The sequence below is a fragment of the Lepidochelys kempii genome, unplaced genomic scaffold (assembly GCF_965140285.1).
Source record: "Lepidochelys kempii isolate rLepKem1 unplaced genomic scaffold, rLepKem1.hap1 scaffold_29, whole genome shotgun sequence".
Taxonomy (NCBI): Eukaryota; Metazoa; Chordata; order Testudines; family Cheloniidae; genus Lepidochelys; species Lepidochelys kempii.
Window position 1 is genome coordinate 1,116,219 of NW_027621931.1, and position 27,486 is coordinate 1,143,704.

At 52.5% G+C, this 27,486-nt stretch overlaps 1 protein-coding gene across 1 annotated transcript in view; it reads right to left on the reverse strand.

Moving 5' to 3' along the window:
* The window catches only part of LOC140904567 (uncharacterized), a 708,751-nt gene that overhangs the window by 23,485 nt on the left and 657,780 nt on the right, over positions 1-27,486 (reverse strand). Inside the window, 1 exon segment of the mRNA XM_078851059.1 lies at positions 1,904-1,916. Within this exon segment, the coding sequence (XP_078707185.1) occupies positions 1,904-1,916 (13 nt within the window).

Sequence of the window (27,486 nt, forward strand, 5' to 3'; positions counted from 1 at the left end):
CTGGAGCAACCAGTGAGTGAGAAAAGCTGTTTGATCCAATTCTTGCTTAGTATATTCAAATTAGAGTTTAGACTGGGAGTCTGTTTTCATTTGTTATGTAACCACTTTTGACCTCTGTGACCAATACTTATACTCAGTTAAAATCTAACTTTCTGGAGTTAATAAACTTATTTTACTATTTTATACTTACTCCTGAGTTTGTCCAAAGTGCTTGGGAAAGTTGCTCACATAACAAAGGCTGGTGCATGTCCCCTTTATTTTTGATGAAGTGGCGAACTAATTAATGAGCTTACACTTTTCAAGAAAAGGACTGAGACGATCGCATTCTGACCTTTTACTGACACTTCTTTAATAACTAAAAAAAAAGAACAGGAGGACTTGTGGCACCTTAGAGGCTAACCGATTTATTTGAGCACTGTCCAGTTTTGGGCCCCACACTTCAAGAAGGATGTGGATAAATTGGAGAGAGTCCAGCAAAGGGCAACAAAAATGATTAGGGGACTGGAACACATGAGTTATGAGGAGAGGCTGAGGGAACTGGGATTGTTTAGTCTACGGAAGAGAAGAATGAAGGGGGATTTGATAGCTGCTTTTAACTACCTGAAAGGTGGATCCAAAGAGGATGGATCTAGACTATTCTCAGTGATAGCAGATGACAGGACAAGGAGGAATGGTCTCAAGTTGCAGTGGGGGAGATTTAGGTTGGATATTAGGAAAAACCTTTTCACTAGGAGGGTGGTGAAACACTGGAATGCATTACCTAGGGAAGTGGTGGAATCCCCTTTCTTAGAAGTTTCTAAGGTCAGGCTTGACAAAGCCCTGGCTGGGATGATTAAGTTGGGGTTGGTCCTGCTTTGGGCAGGGGGTAGGACTAGATTCCTCCTGAGGACCCTTCCAACCCTGATCTTCTATGATTCGATGACCCTCCTCCAGGAGTGACAGAGCCTGGCATGTGCTGGAAGAAGCGGGGAGCTCTGGTGCCCACGGACCTGTCCTGGCAGCTTTCTCAGCAGCAAAGAAATCAATTCTCCCTGCCCCTGAGCAACCCACCCACAGCTAATGGCAGCATTGGTGGGGGGTCCCAAGCTTTGCACCAACGTCCACATTTCAGACCTTCCTCTCATGGCACTTTCCATGTGAATTAGGACAAGCAAGCTGGGGAAGCTCCATGGGGTAATAGAAACCAGGGCTGCAGGGAAGGTTTGAACTCACAACCCCAGCAATATTGCCCTTTGCACTAACCACTTGCACCCCTGCAGGGGCTCCTTGGACAGCGCTGGGAAGTCGGCCATGATCCGTCTCTGTGGTTCGCACCTTTGCCTGGCAATTGAAAGGCTGCCGGTTCAAACCTCACTCAAGCTGTGGCTTTCCAGCAATGAGACTCCAGTCCATTTTAACAGGAAGAAAATCTCCTCTATTCTGGTTTAGCCCCATTTGACTCCTTCTGCCCGTCTTCTTCCTCCCCCATCGGTCCCTTTCCTTCCACATTGGGGCCATGCAGAGGGGAGCCCCAGTCAGTCTCTGGAACCGAGAGGCTGTATCCCATAAGGGGAGGGAGGGGTCGCTGTAAAGCATTGATAATGGGTGGGGGAGGGGTGTGCGTGGTTAGGGGGAGAAAGTCTGGAGAACTAACAGTGGGGCCCAGAGAGATTCCCCCACAGACTGGGGAGATCCCCTGCTGCCCACCATCACCCAGCTCTGGGAAGAACAACTTGGGATTGCTTGGGGAACCCACCTTTAAAAACACAAGTGTTCCATGCTAGTTACATTTGAATAAGACCAAAGCCGCCTCAAACCCAGTGTCACAGTCACTGGGACGACTTCATCCTGACATTTTACCGGCCGCAGCCACAAAGCGAGTCAAATTACAGCTCCCATTCGGCGTCAAGGCTCACAGACGAACCCAGAGGCTTTTCCTTCCTCAGGTTCTGCCGTCATTTCAGTGCTGGCCTGTTCCGAGATTCATCGTTGTGCAAAGCAGCGTCAGGCCCTGAAACTGGACGAGCCCAGAGCAGAGGCTGCCTTCATTTAACCCTCCAAAAACCAACCCGCCGAAACGTGGATTAGCACCCATGCTCCTCCAGCCGCAGGGGAGGCGCCTCATCTGGGCCCCTGGTGCCCATGCTCCAGCAACATAAGAGCACGGGGGCCTGGCTCCACGCAAGTCCGGGGGCCGGTGTCTCCCCCAGCCCCACCTGCTGCCCCCGGGCAATTTAAAAGGGCCCGGAAACCCCCACCGCCATCACCGGCAGCACAAGGGGGCTAAGGCGGCTTCCTGCCCACCCTCGCTCCGTGTAACCCTTCTGCCCGTCAGAGTTGGCAGCAACAAGGACCGGGTTCAATATCTAGGGGATCCATTCCAATAACACAATGCAAACCGGCTCGAGCCCCCACCCAGTGACCTGGGACAAATATGTACCACCCCCGCTGGGCACCTCCCAGAGGCAATCCTTCCCCTCTCGCAAGCACATAGTCTGAGTGTAGCAAAAAGCCTTTTAATAACAGAGAGAAACAATGTGGCATTATGTTGGGGAAACACCACCAACAGGATTCATAACACAACCCACGAGCAAAAAAAAAACCCACCCCAAGCAAATTGGGGCATGCCCTTTCCCTTTGGTTCTTGAGTCCAGCAACCCCAAATCACCCAAAGTCCCAAAAGTCCAATGACCCAAAAGTCTCTGTCCCTGGTCAGGGCAGCCCCAAAGTTCAAAAGTTTATCTGCAGAGCTTTACCTCCCAACCTGGGTGGAGATGGGGGCGGGGGTAAAAGGCACCTTACATGATCTGAAGCTGACCGCCCCACAGCCCCATAGGCCTCCGCTCCACCAGCCGTCTCACAAACTTCTCCACAATAAATCTTCAGGCTCCCCCACTACTGAACACAACGCTCAGTGATTTCGGCTCTTACTCAGTTCAGCTCTTTGGTGAAGTCAGCTTGCAGTAGGGGAGCCTCAGTACTGGGACACCATTAGCCCCAAATGAGCTTCGCAGCCTGTAACTAGAGTCCTCACGGAATCAAAATTAGCTCTGAGATTCCACAGTGGAGAGAAAAGGAAGAGCAATTAGCATGTAAGTCCATCACCAAAGGACCCATGGCACCAAGTATTAATACTTGTCCCCACCCTCTCTCAATTCACAGCGTTTTGGAACCCATGACCCTTGCCTAGCGAGTGCTACTTAGTTGATGGTGAGTCCCTCCATCATAACAAAAGGCCAAGTACAGTTCCCAGCACAGTTCCCATAATCAGGGTAATAACAATTTATTCTTCCTGCCCCAATAACAGAGACACTGGGGATCCCACAGCAGCCAAAGTGAGCATTTGGGCAGCTATGGCCTCGTTCTAGGTGGGGTGGGTGTGCCTATGCAAATGAGATCGGCCCCTGAAGTTCTTTTCCACAACTTGCCAGACCTCACCACCAGATGTCAGGGTGAGGCTCACCCTGACACTGCTTACACTCCGTGTGGCCTGCCAGTCTCGGAAGCGGCTGGCGCGTCCCTGCTGCCCCGGGGGTGGGGGGATCTCCACACGCTGCCCCCGCCCCGAGGGCCGACTCTGCCATCTGTGGCAATGGGAGCTGCTGGGGTGGTGTCCGTGGGCAGCGATGGGCAGAGACCCCCCACCTAGGAGCTGCTGCCAGAGGGGGGTGTGGGTCGCTTTTGGGAGATCCCTGAGGTAAGAGCTGCACCCTCATTCTCTCCCGCACCCCAAGCCCCAGCCCAGACCCCAGACCCCTGTACCCAAACTCCCTCCCAGAGTCCACCCCCTGCACTCCCTCCTCCACCCTACCCCCATGCCCCAGCCCAGAGCCCACACCCCACACCCAAACTCCCTCCTAGAGCCTGCGCCCGCACCCCCTCCTGCACCCCAACCCCCAACCCCAACCCAGATCCCGCACCCAAACTTCCTCCCACAGGCCTCCCCCCACACCTGCTCTCGCACCCCAACCCTCTTCCCCAGTCCAGAGCCCACCCCTTGCACCCAACTCCCTCCCAGAGCCCGACCTGCACCCTCTCCTGCACCCCAACCCCCTCCCCCAGCCCAGAGCCCACACCTGAACTCCCTCCCAGAACCTGGCCACCCCACCCATTCCTGCACCCAATGCCCTGCCCCAGCCAAGACCCCACACCTGCACCCAAACTGCCTCCCACAGCCTGTACCCCTCACCCCCACCCACACCCTAACCCCCTGCCCCAGCCCAGAGCCCACACCACACATCCAATTCCCTCCCAGAGCCTGCCCCCACACCTGCTCCTGCACCCCAACCCCCTGCCCCAGCCCAGACCCCGCACCCTTCATTCCCTCCTGCACCCCAACACCCTGCCGCAACCCACAGCCCACACCCAAACTCCCTCCCAGAGCCCAACCCCTTTCCCTCTCCCTCCCATACCCAAACTCCCAGAGCCTTAGGCAGATGTGGGGGGAGGTGGACGGGGAGGCAGGACTTGGTCCCATTCTGGAAACCACCAAAAATTGTAGAAACCTGCCGCCCCTGTCCAGCCCAACCTTCTGCAGGTGCCCCTCAGGCCCCACCCGTGAAGGGTTTGAAGCTTGCATTGCTTAAATTCCAGGATGCTGGAGGACTTCAGCTCCCCTTTCTCCAGCGGGAACCTTCAGCCCACTCCCAACCAGATTCTTGTCCATGGCATGACTGTCGCGGGGCTGGGCCCCTCTTTGTCTTTTCTCTCTGGGACAGGCCAGGGTACCTAGAACTGGGGTATCTGAGCACCCAGGACCTTCTATGGAGATGCCCTTCCCCTTCCCCTTCCCCTTCTGTGGTCCCATCTGTCATTGACTCCAGCCTGTTTTCTATCCATCATCAGCACCATCCCAAGCCAGCTGCACCCGCCTCAAAAAGACAGTGTCCCCTGAGGGGTGTAAATCATAGAATCATAGAATATCCTCATTTACACATTTCTTTGGCAGTCATGACAGGAGACAAAGGGTTTCTATTCCCAACTTGAAGGCAAGGAGTGCATTAGGGGCAACTCCAAGGGAAAGACTATTGATGGAGATCTCAATCTAAATTCTACACGAGTTTTGTTATCTTCCCTTTTGGTTCTATCCCTGGAAATTCCCCCCGACTAGTCTGCTGAAAGATAAAATCATCTAAATCTGCCTCCAAAGAACCTGACCGGCTGAAGCAGGAGGAGACCTGAGAGATGGCCACTTTCAAATCAAAAGGGAATGCTGAGACCTGCCTGTTGCCACACCCGCCTCCACCCGTCCCGAGGAGAAGGAGGCGCCGACCTGTCGTGTGCGATCTAATGAGCAGGGAAAGAATCTGGGAATTACCTTCTGTAAAAACTCATCCTTTTGTTCCTCAAACACCTGTGGAAATAGCTGATTCAAGAAGTGGTTGACAGAGGGATGGTCCGCGTCTCTCAGCAGCTCCTTGGGTCACCAGCCGTTGTCAACCAAGCCAGTTGGCAGACTGAGGGCAGGGCAAGAATGCTGACCCCCAACACTCTTTGCTGTTGGCCTCCGTGACATCACAATCAGCTTGTGCATAAACACACACAGACCCCACCCAGAGAGACACACCCCCACTGAGCAACTCCCCACTCTCCCTCCCAGCACTTCCTGCCCACCCCAGAACAGCTGTTTCATGGAATTGAGGATGCTCCGGGAGGGTCGGTTCGGGGCGGGGACATGGCACACTTGGGGCAGTGCATGGGACTCTTCTCTCCTCAGTGCAGGGCTCAGCACTTGTCCTTGCTGAACCTCATCAGATTTCTTTTGGCCCAATCCTCTAATTGGTCTGGGTCACTCTGAACCCTATCCCGACCCTCCAGCGTATCTCCCTCTCCCCCCAGCTTAGTGTCATCTGCGAACTTGCTGAGGGTGCAATCCATCCCGTCCTCCAGATCATGCACGAAGATGGTGAAGAAAACCGGCCCCCAGAGTGACCCATGGGGAAGCGGGGGAGGGGGTGGAGGAGAGGAGGCAGACGGTGAGTGGCAGGGACCCCACAGAGGGGGGTGCAGTGGAGGAGAGGGGGAAATCATCCAGGCAGCGGTGGGCAGTGTGGGCTGGGAGAAGGGGTGAGGCAGATACAGGAAGAGATGGAGCACAGGCGGGGCACTGGGGCCCAGGCACCCGGGGCCTGGTCATTGTTGGCACCAAGAGAGGAGAGGAGACGGAGACGGAGACGGAGACGGAGACAGAGTATGTGTGATGGCCAACGCACTGGAGGAGAGACAGAGAAAAACATGGTAGGATAGCAAGCAACTCACCTCCTGGAGTCATCTGTGATGAAGCGGGACTTCATGTTTCCTCTGAATCGTGTGGGGGTGCCTCAGTTTCCCGTATGCAGTTCTTAAGGATCTAGGGGGTGGGGTAAGGGTGTATGATCGTTGCAGAGCTCTGGAGGGCAGGTGTGTGCAGGGGTCTGGACACAGAGAATGGCCGACACCCTCTTTCCTGGCACCTGATGCCCTGGGCCCTTCCCCCCTGCAAGGTGAGAGCTAAAGGGTTGGAGAACAAAGGAATCGGGTGCCCTCCTGGCCGGGGACAGGGACAAAGCCCAGAGGAGGAGGGGCTGGGGGGAGTTTCAGTTGGGGGCTGGCTGGAGACATGGAGTGAAGGGCAGACGGGGTTGTCTGGCTCACTGCCCCCCCCCCCAAAATGGACCCGGCTGAGGGGTCCGGTTCTCTGCACCTACAAGCTCTGTGTTAGACCATGTCCCTGTCGTCTAATAAACCTCTGTTTTCCTGGCTGGCTGAGAGTCCCGTCTGACTGCGGAGTTGGGGGGCAGGACCCTCTGCCCCCGCCCCAGGACCCCGCCTGGGCGGACTGGCTGTGGGAAGCGCAGGGAGGGGCAGAGGAGGCTGAAGGCTCCGAGGTCAGAGCCAGGAAGGTGGAGCCGGGGGAGCTGTGTGTCCTGCAGACAGGCTGCTCCCCGAGAGGAGACTTCCCCAGAGTCCTGCCTGGCTTCCTGGGGAGCAGTCCCAGAGCATCGCCCGGGGACCCCGGGACATCCTCCTCCTCGATGAAACCTTCTGCCGTGTGACGTGTTGTGTGTGTCGTGTTGCGTGTGTCGTGTGACGTGTTGTGTGTGTGACTTGTGTGTTGTTTTGTGTGTGTGAGATGTGTTTATGTGTGCGTGTTGTGGTCTGTGTTGAGTGTGTGTGTGTGCCATGTTGTATACCGTGTTGTGTGCATGTGACGGTGTGTGCCGTTTTGTGTGCATGTTGTGTGTGTCGGTGTCATGTGTTGTGTGAGATTTTTGTGTCTCGTGTTGTGTGCCGTTTTGTGTGTCGTGTGTCGGTATCGTGTGTCGTGTTGTGTGTGGGTGTGTGATATTTTGTGTGCGAAGTTTTGTGCATCGTGTTGTGTGTGTGTGTCACGTGTGCCGTTTTGTGTGCCATGTGAGGTGTTGTGTGTCATATTGTGTGTGTGTGTCGGTGTCGTGTGTGATTTATTTGTCACGTTGTCTGCTGTTTTGTGCGTCATCAAGTGTGTGTGTGTGTATGTGTCGGTGTCGTGTGTTGTGTGTGATTTTTGTGTGTCGTGTTGTGTGCTGTTTTGTGTGTCAGTTTATTTGTGTGTCATGTTGTTTGTGTCTTTCGGTGTCCTGTGTTGTGTGTGTGTGAGAGTGTTCTCTCTGTGTGTGTCGGTGTCGTGTTGTGTGTGTGTGTGTCAGTGTTGTCTGTCGTGTTTTCTGTGTGTTGTCTTGGGTGGCCCCTCAGGGTACTGCACAAACCATTTCCATCGTGGAGAAACAGTGACACCAGGTGGCCAATCCAGATAATGGACAAACCATTTCCCTCACAGAGCAACAGTGACACCGGGTGGCTAATCCAGGTATTGCACAAAGCATTTCCCTCATGGAGCAACAGTGACACTCGGTGGCCACTCTGGGTAATGCACAAATAATTTCCTTAACGGAGCAACAGTGACACCGGGTGGCCAGTCAGTGTAATGCACAAATCATTTCCCTCCTGGCCCAACAGTGACACCGGGTGGCCACTTGGAGTAATGCAGAAAGCATTTCCTCACGGAGCAATGGGGACACTGTGTGGCCAATTCAGGTATTGCACAAATCATTTCCCTCCTGGACCAACAGTGACAGTGGGTGGCTAAACCAGGTATTGCACAAAGCATTTCCCTTATGGAGCAACAGTGTCACCGGGCGGCCCCTTGGAGTAACACACAAATCATTTCCTCCCGGAGCACCCGTTGCACAAACTGAGTTTAATAATAATAATAAACAACAAATAGTTTCACTAGAAAAGGCAGATTTTCAGTGATTATAAGGGATAGCAAACAGAAGAAGGCAGATTACTAAGCAAATACAAATACACACACGTACTAAGCCTAAGATCTAAAAGAGACTGGATTCAAGAAGTCATTTCCAATCCTAAAGGTCTTTTGGCAACTTGAAGAGTTTCTGTAGCTTAGACTTCCCGTTGTTTCTCTTTACAGACTAGACTCCTGTCTTAGTCTGGACTTCCCCCTTCTCATTCCCTTTGTCTCTTCAGGTACTTTCTGCAGCCTTTCTACTGCTCTGCATGATTTTCCTCCGCTCCGACTTCTCCATGGCTCCCGAGACCTCACCTGTGGGAATGCACACCTACCCGTGTCCTACAAAGGGAGACGGCACCAGGAGAGCAGAGGGGAGAGAGCGAGTTGGCGAACACACGAGAAGACGGCGAGTGCGGACGAGGAACTGGCAGCGCCGACCTGGCAGCCGGGTCTGCAGCGGGCAGAGAGCGGAGGCCTGGTTCTGCCTCCTTGGAAAGAAGCCCAAGCGGCTCAGGCCCCTCCTGCCGCGTTCCCCTCCGGCGAGAGCTCCGGCACCATTCCTCGCCAGAGCCGCTGCGAGAGCCGAGCCGGAGCCCTCGCTCCACAGCGCTCGACGGGGGCTGGGAATCTCGCCCTCGGCCCTGCCGCCCTCTTCCCTCCCGCCCACACCGGCCCCACGCGCCGCCCAGAGACCGAGTTCCCCGACCGTCCCCGCTCCGCTCTCGCCCCCGCGGGGGGTCCTCTCCGGGGTGTGATTTCGGTGTCGTGTCCTCTGCCATCTTGTGTGTCGTGTGACGTGTCGTGGGCGTGTGAGACGTCGTGTGTGTCAGTGTGTTTGCCGTCTCTCTGTGTGTGAGTCGTCGTGAGTCGGCGTGTGTGTGTGTCAGTGGGTGTGGGCGGGTGAGTGTGTGGGCGTGTGTGGGAGTGGGTGTGTGTTGTGTGTGGTGTGTGTCTTTTGGCGTGGGCGTGTGTTGTGTTGTGTGTGGTGTGTGGGCGTGTCGTGTCGCGTGTGTCGTGTGGGTGTGTGTGTGTTCTGCGTGTGTTGTGTGGGCATGTGTGGGCGTATGTGAGAGAAGTTGTGTGTGTGTGTGTGTGAGACATTGTGTGTCTTGTGTGTGTGTGTGTGTCAGTCGTCGTCTGTGGTGTGTGTCGGTTTCATGTGTGTCAGTATCGTGTGTCGGCATGTGTGTGGTCTGTGTCTGTCGATGTGTGTGTGTGAGACGTCGTGTGTTGGCGTGTGTGTTTGTGACGGCATCTGTGAGAGACATCGTGTGTCGGCGTGTGTGTTTGTGTCGGCGTGTGTGCAACCTCATGTGTCGTGTGTGTGTGTGTGGACGTGTGTGAGAGCCGTCGTGTGCCTTGCGTGTGTGTGTCGGCGTGTGTGAGAGACGTGTCTCTGTGTGTGAGACGTTGTGTGTCGTGTGTGTGTGAGACGTGGTTGTGTGTGTGTTGTCTTGAGTGTTTTGTTCAGTGTGTGATGTGTTATGTGTGATTTGTGTGTGTGTGACGGGTTGTGTGTCGTGTTGTGCGCGCGTGCGACGTCTCCCATGATCACGCAGTTTCCATTCGTATTTACTTCATTAAAAACATTAAAGAGGGCTCGATCCATATCCACATGAGATCCCGGCGGTCTCTAGCTCACTCCAAGCACTATCCCAGGGGAGGCTCGAGTCGTTTGCTTCCCCAATGTCATTTTTGCCCAGACGGACTCTGTCTTATCCATTCCCTCGCTGATTTCTTTACATTCGACCTCCTCATTGATAGACAATGCTACTCCACCACCTTGACCTTTATTTCGGTCTTTCCTAAACAGCACATACCCTTCAACACCCGTAGTCCAGTCATGACGACTATTCCACCCTGTTTCTGTTCTCCCGAGAATATCTGGTTTCACTTCCTGCACCAGTACCTCTAGTTCCTCCATTTTGTTACCTAGGCTCCTCGCATTGGTGTACAAACATCTTCATTTTTGCTGTTTGGCCTCGCTCACGTTCTTTACCCAATGAGGCACGGTCATTCCACAGCCAGCAGAACCTACTAGACTGGTGTCCACACTGCCCTTCCTCCTTATAGCCATTCTCCTACCCACGGCTGTATCCTTTCTTACTTTCTTTTCTTCCCTCTCAAGGCTAAAATCCGGCATGGAGATTACCTGGACATTCCCCAACCAATCATCTCCCCCAGATTCCTAGATTAAAGCTCCCTGAATCAGTTGTGCCAGCCTCCATCCTAGAAGTCCGTTTCCTTCCCTACTCAGATGAAGTCCATCCCGAGAGAACTGTCCTCTGTCCAGGAATGCCTCCCAGTGGCCATTCATCCCAAAGCTGTCCTTCTAGCACCACTGCCTGAGCCATCTGTTGATAGTCATAATCTTGTCACGCCTTTGTTGACCTTCTCCAGGAATAGGCAAAATCCCACCACAGATCACCTGAGCCTCGATTTCCTTTAGCGTCTTCCCCAGCCAAGCACAGTCTCCCTTAATCCTTTCCAGCGAGAATCTAGCTGTATCATTTGTTCCCACATGAAGGATAATTAGGGGATTCTTTCCCGTTCCCTTTAGGATCCTTTTCAACCTCAGATCTACATCCCGTATCTTAGCACCTGGAAGACAGCACACCCTTCTATTCTCTGGATCAGCTCTGGTTACAGGCCTGTCTAGTCTTCTCAGTAAAGAGTCCCCGATCACGTAGCCCTGCCTTTCCCTGGTGACAATGCTATTCTCCAGTCTATCCCCTGTTCCCTCTGGCTGCAAGTTCTTTCCATTCCTATTCTCCCTTGTAATCCTCTTCAACCCATCCTGTATCCTCCTGCGGCTCATATTTGGTGTAGTCTCCATTGACTCTTCCCCTTTTCCTATAGGACTAGCCACTCTTCTCTTCCTCCTTGCCCCTCCACCTTCAGTGACTACCTGCTGAGCCCCTTCTTCATTTTCCAACTCTCAAAAACTATTCCTGAACTCTATTTCTCCTTCACTAGCCCGTCTTTTCCTCTGCCTGGTTTTTTTTTAGTCACATGCTTTCACTGACCACTTTCCTCACCCAGCAGTCTCCCCTCAGAATTCCTCAGTCCTGCTTCCATCTGCAAGTCAGAGCTTTTCCCTTCAGATACCTCATGTCTTTGCTCCATCATCTGCTCAAACCCCTTTCTAAACTCAACCAGACTTTCCACCTGCATCTCCAAACCTCAGATCTTCTCCTCCATCAGCTCGAGCAGATGGCATTTCATGCAGACAAAACTCTTACCAGGTCCCCCCTCCAGGATCATGGACATGCAGCAGCTTCCACAGCCAGTCATCTCCATTGTGTCTTCCACGACATGAGTCACTCCCACCGCTGCCTCTGTGTCTGTCATCGCCTTCCCACCTAAATCCTGTTCACCTGGGAAACACCCAAATCCCACCCCCCACAGGAACAACAAACCCCAAACAAGCACCACAAGACAAACTCCCCCTCAGACTCCCCTGTTTACAGCCCTGTTTGCTGGCTCCTGTTCCAGGGCCTGACTGGCTGGCTCCCTTCATAGGACCCCGAGTCAGAGAAGCCCTGGCCCCGAATCAGGGCTCAGTTTCTCCCCCAGCACAAAGCCCCCACAAGCCTCGACACGTACACACAATACCAACACACAACCAAATGCCAACACCTTCTCCCCCACACCATTCACAGCTGTTGGTGGGTCTTGGGGAAACCCTGGTGCACCAGCGGGGGCGGGTGTCTGACGGGGTGGGTGGGGTGGAGGGGGGCGGGGAGGGGGCCCAGCTGGGAGGTGGAGGGGTCTGTGTGGTGGGAGCTGTGGGAGGGTAGGGGATGGATTGGTGCTGTGGGAGGAGGAAAGGGGGGTTGTGGACAGGTGGCAATTGGGTTGTAGGGATGGGGACTGGGTCTGGGAGGGATGTGGGGGAGGGAGAGGCTATAGGGGACCTGGATTGGGGACTTGGGTCAATGGCATGGCTGCGGCTGTTGGGTTGGGTTGGGAGGGGCAGCACCATGGTAGCTCCCAGGGGGACACAGCATGGCTATGGGGGGCTGTAGGGAGGGGAGGGGTCTGTGGGGTGGGGTGTCTCAGCTGGGTGGGGTGGCTGTGACATGTGGGGAGCGGGGGGGGCAGAAGAGGGGCCGGGGGCTCTGAGCCGTTCTGGAGAGCCCCCGGCCGCGTCCCTGCCGTTCCCCCCCCCCGCAGCCTCCGCTCCCAGCGCCGCCGGCCCATGCTCCGAGCAGCGGGGCAACGAGCCTGGCCGACCCCGGGGCTCTCTGCAGTGCGGCCCGGCGGCTGGTCCTGGGGCTCCAGGCTGCGCGGTCAGGGGGCAGGGAGCAAGGGAGGGGTGGGGTAGAGGGCAGGGGAGTTCGGGGGGGGTCAGGGGCTGGGGGGTGGATGGGGTCGGGGTGGTGAGAGGGCGGGGAACAGGGGGTTGAATGGCAGCAGGAGGTCCCGGGGCGGTCAGGGAGAAGGGCTGGTTGGATGGGGCAGAAGGTCCGGGTGGCAGACAGGAAGGAGGGGGGGTTGGATGGAGTGGTGGGGGGCTGTTAGGGGAGGGGGATCTGGAGCCCCTCAGAGAACAGAAGGGTTGGATGGGGCCGGAGGCCCGGGGCGGCCATCCGGGGGCGAGAAGCGGGGGTCAGATGGGGGCGGGGGCCGGGCCATGTCTTGCTCTTTGAGGAGGCCCAGCCTCCCCTAACTGTCCCTCTGTACAATTTCTGAAACCCGATCCGGCATCTGGCCAAAGTTTGCCTGCCCCTGGCTTAGGGCCTGATTCATGCAAAGACCCATTGGGAGTGTGTGAACATTGCCCCATTTCTGAAACTGGAAACAACCCCCTGCACAGGGCTGGGAAAACAGAGCAGAGCACTGGAGCCTGAACCCCCTCGTGAGAGACTGCGATGAAATCCTCTCAGGCCTGGGCATCCTGACAGCAGGAGTATCTGGTTGTGTCGACTCTCTCCTCCGGCCTTGTGCGACCAGCACCCCTAGCCAATGCTTGAGATGACGGGGCGTCCAGCATTTCCAGGTTTATGGATCTTGGGTAGCAGATAGAAGACCCCTGGTTGGGGTTCCAGGGGCGGGTCTGTGCAGATTTGTTCTTCTGCTTTTTCAGGGAGTTTCTTGAGCAGATGGTGCAGTTTCTCTTGGTCACCCTGAGTGGGATCAGAGGGGAATGGGCTGGAGAATGTGGAGTTGGAGAGCTGCCGAGGTGTTGTGTTCTGCACGGCTGAGGTTATGGACCAAGTGATGCTGCTTTTCGACCACTTCAGCCCGTGCTTGTCGGCTGAAGCATTCGAGTTGAGGTCCAGTCTGCTGTTTCGACCTTCAGGCAGAATCCTTCTTTTTGTCGTGTTGGTCGGAAGGTCTCTGTGGATTAGTGTGTTGTTCAGAGGTGTGTTGGAAATATTCCTTCTGTCGGAGATGTGGAAAGTCGGATTCCAGGTCACCGCAGAACTGTATCATGTTGTTGGGGGTGGAGGGGCATAAGGAGAGGGCACACAAGACACCCACTTCCTGGACACTACAGTGTTAATAAGCAATGGTCACATAAACACCACCCTATCCTGGACCGCTATACTTCCCATTATGCCTCTAGCTTTCATCCAGACCACATCACACTATCCATTGTCTACAGCCAAGCTCTAAGATACAACCGCATTTGCTCCAATCCCTCAGACAGTGACAAACATCTCCAGGATCTCTATCAAGCATTCTTCATACTACAATCCCCACCTGCTGAAAGGAAGAATACCCAGAAGTCACCTACTCCAGGACAGGCCCAACAAAGAAAGGAACCGAACGCCACCAGCCGTCACCTTCAGCCCCCAACTAAAAGATCTCCAGGGCAGGATCAAGGATCTACAATCTATTCTGAAGGACGATCCCTCAATCTCACAGATCTTGGGAAACAGGCTGGTCCTCGCTGACAGACAGCCCCCCAACCTGAAGCAAATACTCACCAGCAACCACACAACAAAAACACTAACCCAGGAACCTATCCTTGCAACAAACCCATTGCCAACTCTGTCCACATATCTAGTCTAGGGACCCATCCTCGGACCTAATCACATCAGCCACACCATCAAATGTGCCCAGATACATTTGTTAGTCTCTAAGGTGCCAGAACTACTCCTCGTTTTGTTTTTGTTTTTTGCTGCTACAGACTAACACGGCTCCCCCTCTGAACTAAATGATTGCATCTCTCCCCAAAATTGACCTAGAAGCACAAAGAACACCCTGGAGGCCAGGCCTCTAAACGTTAGGAAACATCAGAGTTAAGGTGACGTGTACATACTTTGCGCAATGCTGTTGTGCATGTGTGTTATGATACAGACTCACAAGTGTGGCCGTGGGGTCAATTCCCTGCCCCCCACAGCATCAATTTCCTCCAGACTCCCAAGGGAAGTGGTGCTTCCTCCATCCCTTGATGAGATGCCTTTCTGGAGTCTGCTTTCGTCCAAAACTCGCTACTGCGCCATGCAGGAGGCCTGTGATGTGTAGGGGGCCAGATGAGATGATCTAAGAGTCTCTTCTGGCCTTCACATCTCCAAATCTCTGCAAAATCGAGTGTGGCACATTGAGCATCCTCTGATGGTTCCACGGGTGGCCTGCGTGAACCCTTGCACGACCACTGAGTGTGTGGGGGTGACCCAGGGGGAGCAGGTCAAACACTCACAGGAGCCGGCTCGGGGCAGGACTTGAGCCCTGCAGGGCAGGGGTGGGGGTGGCCGTGACATCACAAGGGCCTTTTGCAGCACTCAGCTGATTGGTGAAAGGAGGTTGGGAGGCGGTGACCTCACAGAGAGTCCACGACAACGGCCAGGGAGGACAGGCTGCAGGGCAGGGGGATCTCAGAGACCCCCGGGGCTTTGCTGCAGGGAGTCTCCTTCTGGAGGTGTCTCCTTGAGGACTGAGAGAGAATTCAGGGTCTCGTATGTGAGCGCGAGGTGGAGCCTCTCTGGAGTTTTCTCCTTTCCCACTGCTCACTGAGCGAGAAGACAGACGTCCCTGTGGAGAACGGAAGAGCCCCAGAGAGGTTTGGTACCGAGGCAGCCTGATCCACCCGGTACTGGCCAAATTCTGGGCACGGAAAACAGTAGATTAAGGTGGGACAATTTTCCTCGAGCTAGGCCTTTCTGCCTTCGAGTCTTTGGGGTTTGACTTTTTTGGTTTCCCTTTTCCTGCTTCCCTCCCTCCACTGGCGAGGAGGGGGCTGCTCTGTAGCCCTCATGGTGGGAGGCCTCCCAAAGAGATGGGACAGGAAGCGTGCTCTGAGAGTGATCCTCACCGGTGACCTGAGCCATCCCTGGGCCATCTGGGGAACCCTCAGGCCACCGCCAGAGTCTCCACGCTGATTGGCTGAGCAGGGGGTGTCGTGGCAGGGAGGAGACTCAGGACTTTGTTGTTCTCCTTTAAGGCCCAGCAAATAAGCCAGAACCAATCATCTGCTTGGTGAATTGTTCTCCTTCTCGCTGCTGATTGTCTCTGAGCCGTTCCTGGTTCTCGCTGGTGTTCTCCTGCTTCTAAAACACTTGCTGAAGAATCAGTGTGAATGGTTGTTGGTCTGTAGCTCATTGCAGGTCCCTTTATTTTGATCATTCAGTGTGTGAAACTCCAGACTGATGGTTCGTTTGAAAGTCAGGACACCCGGGTCCTATTCCCAACTCTATCCCGACAGATTATGTGATGGAAGACAAGGCCCTTCGCCTTTCTCAGCCTTTGTTTCTCCCTCTGTCAGTTGGGGAGAACAATCTTCTCACACCTGCCTCCCGGAGGCTGGGGAGCTGTGGGGACCTGTTTGAGAGTGTCACTCAGAGCAGTGTATCTTCCTTTTTGGACGTGACAACCTTTTTGGTCAAGATCCTTGATTATTCGGGGACCTATCCCGGAAGACCCAAAGTATATGGGACATAAGACTTGTCTGGAAGGGCGCATAGGGCTAAATTGTTTTTGGCCATAGCAGGTGCCTTGTCGCAAGAATGACGTCCATCCCCCTTCCAAACAAGCCCCAAATGAGCTGTTACCAGAATTGCCCTTTACCTTGGGGTATGCCCATTTGTTAGGATTCCTCTTCTGGTGGGGGGAGATTCTGCAATTCTGTCAATGTGCTGCTTTTGTCACTTGTGTTTCCCCATGTAGCGCTACTCCTTCCTTCTGCAAGTTCCCTCCCAATGGAGCTACTGTGCAGGACCTCGGTTCCCCAGGGCTGGGGTCTTCCAGCCCCCAAATGTGATGAACATGAACAGACACACAGGCACACACACATGAAGTTAGCATGTCAGAGAGGACTGGGTCATCAGCACTCGCAAGCTGACCCCTGATGTGTCCCGGGACTCAGTGGGCTGGATCGAACAGCAATTTAAAGCTGGTCCCCTCATATGTCCTTGGACTCAGCGGGCTGGGCTGAGCAACACCTTAATCTGCCACCCTCCTCTGCCCCCAGGTTCAGCACCTCTCTCTCCCCACCTTCACCCCACAACCATTCTGCTCGTAACCCACTTGCTGAGCAAACCCCCGAGGATTTTTGGGGCTGCAGGGATCTTTAGCTTGGGTACAAGGAGCGTTGCTGCAGAGTGAATGGAGAAGCCAAAAACACCCATGGAGGTGGGGTGGGGGGCTAGCAAACTATAACTGATCACAGGAGGCAGGGTCAGGAGGCTATTCCTAGAGAGAGACAGAGGCACAGAAAGAGACAGATGGATCTCAGCACTCCTTGAAGCTGGATTCGATCAGGGATCCCAGGTGGCCTTGGTCGCTGAGGGACCGGAGCGCTGGAGCCAGGCAGAGTCCCCAGCACAATCAGTCAGGAAAAGCGAATGAGGAGGACTTGTGGCACCTTAGAGACGAACCAATTTATCTGAGCATAAACTTTCATGGGCTAAAGCCCACTTCATCAGATGCATGCAGGGGAAATACAGCAGGAAGATATAGATATAGCGATACAGAGAAGACGAGAAAGTGGGGGTTGCCATAGCAACTCTTAACGAGACCAATCGATGAAGGTGGGCTGTTAGCAGCAGGAGAAACAAAATTTTGTTGTGATAATCAGGCTAATCTGGGGGGACTAAAACTGCAGGGCAGAGAGAGCAGTGAGTGTTGGGGGGTCCCGATCCAGTCCCCCAGCTTCTAGCCGCCCACCCCCTTAAGGCTGCCATTGCTGGGAGCCCCCTCCATCTGCAGCTTCAACTTGTAAAGATTGTAGATAAAACCTGTACAGCTGTGTGCCTTTGGGCAAAAACTTACACACAGGTACATGAAATCCATGCAAAGGAACCACAGTGGGTAAAACCAGGGAACAAAAGCCTGAGCAGCCAAACCCAGCCAGCTGTTGCTCCCACGAAGAGGGAACTGTTCCAAGATCTCGTCCTTCACATTTCTCCTAGGAACTACCAGGGGCCGATTGAAAAGTGTGAAAATATTTTTTCAGAGAAAAAACATCCACAACTTGATTCCATTTTATTGACAGCATCATTGTTCGTACTCGCCTGGCTTGCCTTCTCTGGCAGAAGAGAGGCAGACAGATGCGGATGAGGACCACCAGCTGTGCCCCCACAAGACTGGGCTCTGGGCCAATCCTCCAGATATCTGAGACCCACATCCTTCCCCAGATCAACCGCCTGCAAAGTGGACCAGACCCACATCCCTCCCCAGAATGACCATCCGTGACCTGGACAGCGCCCCCAGCTCAGCCAGGAAGGAGAACTCTTGAAACTTTCTTTGGCTTTTCATCTCCCTGTTCTTCCCCTCATTGTTGGGGGCTGAAAATACCTGGCCGTGAGAAGCGAAGAGGCAGGCCCTGGATTCTACCTCTCGGGAGCCCACAGCTCACCCCCAGAGGGTCGCCGACGGTCTGGTGAGACGCTAGAAGGGCCATTTGCAAGTGCTTCAATTTTCCAGCTCGATTTGGCTGTTGGTTTCTGGCCCAAAATGCGGAGGCCTGACAGCGTCAGCACTGGGCAAATGTGGCTCGTTGCTGGAAGAGTCTGATTCTCCCGTCGTCTTCTCCCTCCCGAGGGATCCTCCGCGTCTCTCAGCAGCCCCTGGGGTCCCCAGCCGCTGTCCCCCCAGCCCGGTGGCAGACTGACGGCAGGGCAAGAAAGCGGACGCCGAACCCTCTTTGCTGTTGGCCTCCGGGACATCGCAATCAGCTTGTGCAGAAACACACACAGACCCCACCCGGAGCACATCGCACGTCACACACACAACACGTCCTGCGTCACACATCACACACACAAAACATTGCACGTCACACACATGCAACACGCCTCACGTTGCATGTTGTACGTCGCACACGCAAACAGAAGACATCGCACCTCACACTTCATATGTGCGTGTCTTCTTGTTTGCCGTGTTGAGTGTGTGTGTGATGTTGTGTTTCTGGTGTCATGTGACATGGGGTGTGTGTGTGTGAGATGTGTGTTGGGTGTGTCGTGTTGTGTGTCATGTTGTGTGTTTGTGTGTGTGACGTGTGGTGTGTTTGTGGTGTCATGTGACATGGGGTGTGTGTGTATGTATAAGATGTGTTTTGCATAGTCTTGGGTGTGTCGTGTTGTGTGTCATGTTGTATGTGTTTGTGCCTATCTGTGTGATGTGTCATGTGTCGTGTTGTGTGTTTGTGTGTGTGTGACGTGTGGTGTGTTTGTGGTGTCATGTGGCGTGTGGGGATGTGTGTGTGACATGCTGTATGTCATGTTGTGTGTGTTTGTGTTTGTGTGACGTGTTGTGTGTTGTGTTGTGTATGTGTGAGGTGTTGTGTTTCATGTTGTGCATGTGTGAGACCTGTTTGTGTGTGTGATGTTTTGTTTGTGACACATTGTGTGTTTGTGCGATGTGCGACGTGTTGTGTGTGCGATGTGCGACGTGCAATATGTTGTGTGTGCGACATGCAACGTTTTTGTGTGTGACGTGCGAAACGCGACGTGTTGTGTGTTCGAAGTGTGGCGTGCAATGTGCGACGTGTGCCGTGATGAGTGTGCGTGTGACGTGTTGTGTGTCTGACATTCGACGCGTTGTGTGTGTGACGTGCGATGCGCGATGCGTTGTGTGTGCAGGTGTGATGTGCAACATGTGTCGTGCGATGTGCAAAGTGTTTGTGCAAGTGCGGGGTGAAATGTGTTGTGTGTGTCCGTACGATGTGCAATGTGCGATCTGTTGTATGTGTGACTTGTTGTGTGTTACATGTTGTGCTGTGTGTGTCATATTGTGCGTGTCTGTGTGAGATGGGTTCTGTGTCTTCTTGTGTGTGTGTGAGAGAGGTGTTTGTGTGTGTCATGTTGTGTGTCACGTGTGTTTGTGTGTGACGTCTTTCTGTGTGTGTGTCGTGCGACTTGCATGCATGTGTGCATGCGATGTGTTGTGTGTATCTGTGCAACGTACAACAGGTTGTGAGGGACATGCAATTTGTTTCTGTGTGTCGTGTTGTGTGTGTGTCATGTTGTGTTATGTGTGTGTGTGAGATGGGTTGTGTGTCGTGTTGTGTGTGTGAAATGTGTTTGTGTGTGTTTGTGTCATGTTGTGTGTGTCATGTTATGTGTGTTTGTGTGATGGGTTGTGTGTTGTGTGTGAGTTGTGTGTTATCTAGAGTGTTGTATGGATTGTGTGTGCTTGTGTGTTTGTGATGACATGTGACGTGGTATGTGGGTGTGGGTGTGTGAGACATGTATTGTGTAGTGTTGTGTGTGTGTGACACACTGTGTGTGTGTCTTTGTGGTGTGGTGTGTGGCCATTTTCTGTATTGTGTTCAGTGTGTGTATGGTGTTGTGTGTGTGGTGTCATGTTTTGTGTGAAGTGTGTGTCGTCTTGTGTGTGTTTGTGTGTGTGAGACGAGTTGTGTGACGTGTTGTGTGTATGTGACGTGTTGTGTGTCACATTCTGTGTGTTGTGTGTTGTCTAGAGTGTTGTGTTGTGTGTGTGTGTCTGTGTGAATGTCTGTGATGTGTTGTCTGTCAGGGTGTGTGCCTGTGTTATGTTGTGTGCCGTTTTGTGTGTTGTGCTGTGTATGTGACGTGTTGTGTGTTGTGTTGTGTGTGTTTGTGTATGTGTGACATGTGTGTAGTTTTTTTCTGTCTGTGTGATGTGGTGTGTGTCGTGTTTTGTGTTTGTGAGTGTAAGGTGCTGTGCGAGCGACACGCAACGTGTTGTGTGTGTCCGTGCTATGTGCCATGTGCATCGTGCGACAGGCGATGCGTTGTGTGTGTGTGGGTGCGACGTGCAATGTTTTGTGTGTGTGCGTGCCACAGGCAGCATGCTGTGCGTGTGACGTGCGACGTGTGTGTGAGACGTGCTACACGTGACGTGTTGTGTGTGCGGCGTACAATGTGTTGTGTCTGTGTGTGCGACACACACCACATCACACACAACACGTCTCATGACACCACAACCACACAACACACACTCAACATGACACACAAAACGGCACACAACTCAACACACACACAACACGACACACACACACAACACACAACACTACACACTGAGCACAAGACTCTGCACGACACACAGCACACACACAAGACCTCACACACACACAGACGTGTCTCACACACACACGTGGGCAAACGTGGCTGGTTGCCGTCAGGGTCTGCGTCTCCCTGCGGGTCCAGGGGCCTGGCTGCAGCTCCCGCCCCAGCCCTCCCCCCGGGGGCGTTGGCTGCTGCCCCTTCCCGTGTCCCGGCCCCTCCGGCCTGGGTGTGTGGCTGGTGGCTGCTCTGTGGAAACGCCTGTGGGATGCGGCTTCCTTCGAGTTCCCAAAGGGTTGGTTGGGAACACAGGCTTTTATACATTCTTTCTTCAGCATACTTATCCAATAGCAAGCTGCCCTAAGTATCCATCTAGCCAGCCAATCCAGTTCCCAGCTAGTTCCCTTGTTCTCTGTATCATTTGTTAACCTATACATAAAGCTGCTTTATTCAGCATTGTTCTTCCATATCTGCCCTGTTCGGCCTTGTTTAGTTTCAGGCAGTCTGACTCTGCAACATATTGTTGCAGATCCTCAGCATAACTGCTGCGAGTGCCTCCAGGCGGGGGTGGCCAAGGACACTTCCGCCTAGTATGCAGAGCTGCTGCGAGTGCCTCCAGGCAGAGGGGCGGGGGCAAGGACACCTAGGCCTAGTGCTAGGGGGCTTCATCGTTCATCGACACTCTTGGTCTTCTATCCCTCGACTTACCTACTGGCCATGCCCCAGTGTCCCCAACAACTCCCCTGCTCAAAGCAGGACCAATCCTCAACTAAATCATCCCAGCCAGGGCTTTGTCTAGCCTGACCTTAAAAACTTCTAAGGAAGGAGATTCCACCACCTCCTAGGTAACGCATTCCAGTGTTTCACCACCCTCCTAGTGAAAAAGTTTTTCCTAATATCCAACCTAAACCTCCCCCACTGTAATATGAGACCATTACTCCTTGTTCTGTCATCAGCTACCACTGAGAACAGTCTAGATCCATCCTCTTTGGAACCACCTTTCAGGTAGTTGAAAGCAGCGATCAAATCCCCCCTCATTCTTCTCTTCTGCAGACGAAACAATCCCAGTTCCCTCAGCCTCTTCTCATAAATCATGTGTTCCAGTCCCCTCATCATTTTTGTTGCCCTCCACTGGACTCTTTCCAATTTTTCCACCTCCTTCTTGTAGTGTGGGCCCAAAACTGGACACAGCACTCCAGATCTCCAGAATAGATATGTGGACAGAGTTGGCAATGGGTTTGTTGGAAGGATCGGTTCCTGGGTTAGTGTTTTTGTTGTGTGGTTGCTGGTGAGTATTTGCTTCAGGTTGGGGGGCTATCTGTAAGTGAGGGCTAGCCTGTCTCCCAAGATCTGTGAGAGTGAGGGGTCATCCTTCAGAATAGGTTGCAGATCCTTGATGCTGTGCTGGAGAGGTTTCAGTTGGGGGCTGAAGGTGACGGCTGGTGGCGTTCTGTTCCTTTCTTTGTTGGGCCTGTCCTGGAGTAGGTGACTTCTGGGTATTCTTCCCTTCAGCAGGTAGTTTTAAGATCGCTTGATAGAGATCCTGTAGGTGTTTGTCTCTGTCCGAGGGGTTGGAGCAAATGTGGTTGTACCGTAGAGCTCGGCTGCAGACAATGGATCGTGTGGTGTGGTCTGGATGAAAGCTGGAGGCTCACCACACGATCCATCGTCTACAGCCGAGCTCTGCGATACAACCACATTTGCTCCAAACCCTCGGACAGAGACAAACACCTCCAGGATCTCTATCAAGCATTCTTACAACTACACTACCCACCTGCTGAAGTGAAGAAACAGATTGACAGAGCCAGAAGAGTACCCAGAAGTCATCTACTACAGGACAGGCCCAACAAAGAAAATAACAGAACACCAGTAGCCGTCACCTTCAGCCCCCAACTAAAACCTCTCCAACACATCATCAAGGATCTACAACCTATCCTGAACGACGGCCCATCACTCTCACAGATCTTGCGAGACAAGCCAGCCCTTGCTTACAGACAGCCCCCCAACCTGAAGCAAATACTCACCAGCAACCACACACCACACAACAGAACCACTAACCCAGGAACCTATCCTTGCAACAAAGCCCGTTGCCAACTGTGCCCACATATCTGTTCAGGGGACACCATCATAGAGCCTAATCACATCAGCCACACTATCAGAGGCTCGTTCACCTGCACATCTACTGATGTGATATATGCCATCATGTGCCAGCAATGCCCCTCTGCCATGTACATTGGTCAAACTGGACAGTCTCTGTGTAAAAGAATCAATGGACACAAATCAGACGTCAAGAATTATAACATTCAAAAACCAGTTGGAGAACACTTCCATCTCTTTGGTCACTCGATTACAGACCTAAAAGTTGCAATTCTTCAACTAAAAAACTTCAAAAACAGACTCCAACCAGAGACTGCTGAATTGGAATTCATTTGCAAACTGGATACAATTAACTGAGGCTTAAATAGAGGCTGGGAGTGGAAGGGTCATTTCACAAAGTAAAATTATTTCCCCATGTTTATTTCTCCTCACCCCCACCCCCCACTGTTCCTCAGACTTTCTTGTCAGCTGCTGGAAATGGCCCACCTTGATTATCACTACAAAAGGTTCCCCCCCCCCCCAGTTTTCCTGCTGGTAATAGCTCACCTTAAGTGATCACTCTCGTTACCGTGTGTATGGTAACACCCATTGTTTCATGTTCTCTCTGTATATAAATCTCCCCACTGTATTTTCCACTGAATGCATCCAATGAAGTGAGCTGTAGCTCACGAAAGCTTATGCTCAAAGAAATTTCCTAGTCTCTAAGGTGCCACAAGTCCTCCTTTTCTTCAAGTGAGATGGTAATTCCTTAATTCCCTGGGTTACTTCCTGGCCACTTCTGTGACTTTAGTGCCATTATGAAAACTGTTCTCAAAATCTCTGGGTCCCCTTGCCCTACGCTGTGGTTATGAAAGCTCCTTCTCAGCTCCTTTTACTTTCCTGCTTTCCAGTTACTGTAAATAAACCATTAACACAATTCTTCTTGTTTCTTCCACATTCTTGTCTTAGTTCCAGTTGTTGTGGGCAGAGTCATGAGATGTGTTTGTGACACTCTACACCTTGGGGGAGCGTCTTATGCTTAGAAGAAGCACACGGGATCTTTTCAGGGGAAAAGGCAATACACTGCATTTCTTGAAAATACAACTCTTAGCATACGCATTTAATCACACACACACGTCCTGCAGCTGGTCTTACAGTTACCAGTTTGCTGTAGCTCTTGTCAATCTAACGGCCAGTTAGAATGAAAACAAGAGAGGAGCTGAGCTCCGTTGGTCGCAAACCCATGCTCCGAGGCTTTGCAGGACTGAACCCAGAGTCTGATGGCAAAACACCCCAGCTTTAGACTTGTAAATTCCAACTTTCGTCGATGGATTTTGCAATGTCATTCTGTAATCGTTAGTCCTCAAGTGGGATTAATCTCCGGGTTTTCCGCTGTTATTGTTTGGTGGTTTTGTTGGCTTCCCATCCTTAGATCTTCTTTGTCTTGCATTCAGGGTGCCTGTCTTGCTGCTGCGGTCATCAATGCTGCTAACATGTTTAGCGTCGGATACGGTGGATGTTTTCTGATTGTCTCCTGCTGTTTCCAAGTCTCTCACGTCTTCTTGACCATCTGGACATTTGTGAGGCCTTTTCTCAGACCTCAGAATCTGGCTGATGCTCCTTTACCAATGGCACTCGAGGCCGTTCCTTCCTGCTCTCAGAAAGGGTGGCGGGCAGAACATGGTCAAATCCTATCCTACATCAATCCATTTAATACATGGTTATCCCTTGTCTTTCATTATGCAAAATGCAAACATCAAATCCTACTCCTCTAGGTGCCCTGTAACCCCCATATTCCTCACCTTGGATTGAATTGTGTTGTTACCTTGCATGGCATGGTTTCCATGTATCCGGGGAAAGGTTAGGAGATACCAGCAAGGAAGGTCAGCAACCCCCGGGTGGGGTGTGAAACAGCCCATCCACAGCCGTTGCCCAGCAAGGAAGCTCCCATTCAGTGATTCCCCTGCCTGAGGCCACAGCAAGGGAATTGCTGCACCGTGCTGGGAGATTGAGCAATGCCCCCATTCCCACCGCAGACACGCCTGGACTGGGGCTTCCCAAGCACACGGGCTGTGGGGGCAAAACCAAACCCAAACCCGGGGCCCACGCTTGGCCTTTCTCCTCCCCCACCGACACTGCCAGCAAGAAGGACACTGAAGACTTGAGACTGCAACTGAGGGGACAGGCCTGGGCACACAGCACGTCGTACGTCACACACAAAATGTCGAATCTCGCACCCACAACTCCTCGCACGTCACACCCACAGAACATATTGCACGTCGCGCACACAGCACGTCGCACATCAGACACACAAACACGTCTCACACACACACAAAACATGACACACAACCCGTCTCACAGACAGAAAACACTACACACACCACATCACACAAAACACGTCACATGACACCACAGACACAACACCACACACACACTTAATACGACACACAAAATGGCACACAACACACACAAGATGACAGGCAACAGATCACACAACACACCACACAGACACACACAACACAGAACATGTCACACGTCGCACCTCACACACAAAGGTCACACGTCGCACACAACACGACGCACGAAGCATGTCGTACACCACACATCACAATTCGCATGCACACACAGCATGTCGCACGTCACAGTCACGCACACCACACATCTCACGTCAGACGTCTCACACACACAACACGTCGCACGTCGCACATCACACACACAAAGTGTTGTGCATCACACACAACGTCGTTCGTCACATGTCACACGTCGCATGCCCACACAGCACATCGCATATCGCAAATCAAACACACAGCACGTCACGTTTCGCATATCTCACACACACAACACGTCACACACACACAGCACGACACACAACACTTGTGTGTGTGAGACGTGTTTGTGTGCGTGTGATGTGTTGTGCATGTGTTGTCTGTCGTATAGAGTGTTGTATTCAGTGTGTGTGGAACGTGTTGTGTGTTGTGTTGTGTGTGTGTGTCTGTGTGTTGTGTTGTGTGTGTGATGTGTTGTGTGCAATGTTGTGTGTTTGTTTTGTGTTGTGTGCCGTTTGTGTGGTGTGTGTCGCACGCACAGAGACAACACATCTCACCTCGCACGCACAGCACGTCGCACGCTCACATAGCACGTCACACACACAGTACATTGCGCATCACACATCTCACACACACAACATCACACAAACACACAGCACGACACACAACACATGTGTGTGAGACGTCTTTGTGAGTGTGCGATGTGTTGTGTGTGTGCTGTGTGTCGTCCAGAGTGTTGTGTTCCGTGTGTGATGTGTTGTGTTTCATGTTGTGTGTGGTGTGTGTGTGGTGTTTTGTGACGTGTTGTGTGTGTCATGTAGAGTGTTGTGTGACGTGTTGTGTGTGTGTCTGTGTGGTGAGTGGTGTGGTGTGTGTATGTGATGGGTTGTGTGTCGTGTTGTGTGTCATGAGACATTTTGTGTGTGACATGGTGTGTGTCGCACGTACAGAAACAACACATCGTACGCCGCACACTGCACGCCGCACACACAACACGTCGCACGTCGCTTGTCACACATTGGACATAGACACACAACACGTCGCACATCAGACACACACAACACGTCGCACGTCATGTCACTCCCAGCAAGTCGCACTTATAGATTCATAGATTCATAGATATTTAGGTCAGAAGGGACCATTATGATCATCTAGTCTGACCTCCTGCACAATGCAGGCCACAGAATTTCACCCACCACTCCTAAAAAAGACCTCACACCTATATCTGTGCTATTGAAGTCCTCAAATTGTAGTTTGAAGACCTCAAGGAGCAGAGAATCCTCCAGCAAGTGACCCGTGCCCCATGCTACAGAGGAAGGCGAAAAACCTCCAGGGCCTTCCAATCTGCCCTGGAGGAAAATTCCTTCCCGACCCCAAATATGGCGATCAGCTAAACCCTGAGCATATGGGCAAGATTCATCAGCCAGATACTACAGAAAATTCTTTCCCGGGTAACTTGGATCTTACCCCATCTAAAAACCCATCACAGGCCATTGGGCCTATTTACCATGAATATTTAATTACCAAAACCATGTTATCCCATCATACCATCTCCTCCATAAACTTATCGAGTTTAATCTTAAAGCAAGATAGATCTTTTGCCCCCACTACTTCCCTCGGAAGGCTATTCCAAAACTTCACTCCTCTGATGGTTAGAAACCTTCGTCTAATTTCTAATCTAAATTTCCTAGTGGCCAGTTTATATCCATTTGTTCTTGTGTCCACATTGGTATTGAGTTTAAATAATTCCTCTCCCTCTCTGGTATTTATCCCTCTGATATATTTATAGAGAGCAATCATATCTCCCCTCAACCTTCTTTTAGTTAGGCTAAACAAGCCAAGCTCCCTGAGTCTCCTTTCATAAGACAAGTTTTCCATTCCTCGGATCATCCTAGTAGCCCTTCTCTGTACCTGTTCCAGTTTGAATTCATCCTTCTTAAACATGGGAGACCAGAACTGCACACAGTATTCCAGGTGAGGTCTCACCAGTGCCTTATATAACGGTACTAAAACCTCCTTATCCCTACTGGAAATACCTCTCCTGATGCATCCCAAGACGACATTAGCTTTTTTCACAGCCATATCACATTGGCAGCTCATAGTCAACCTATGATCAACCAATACTCCAAGGTCCTTTTCCTCCTCCGTTACTTCTAGTTGATGCGTCCCTAGCTTATAACTA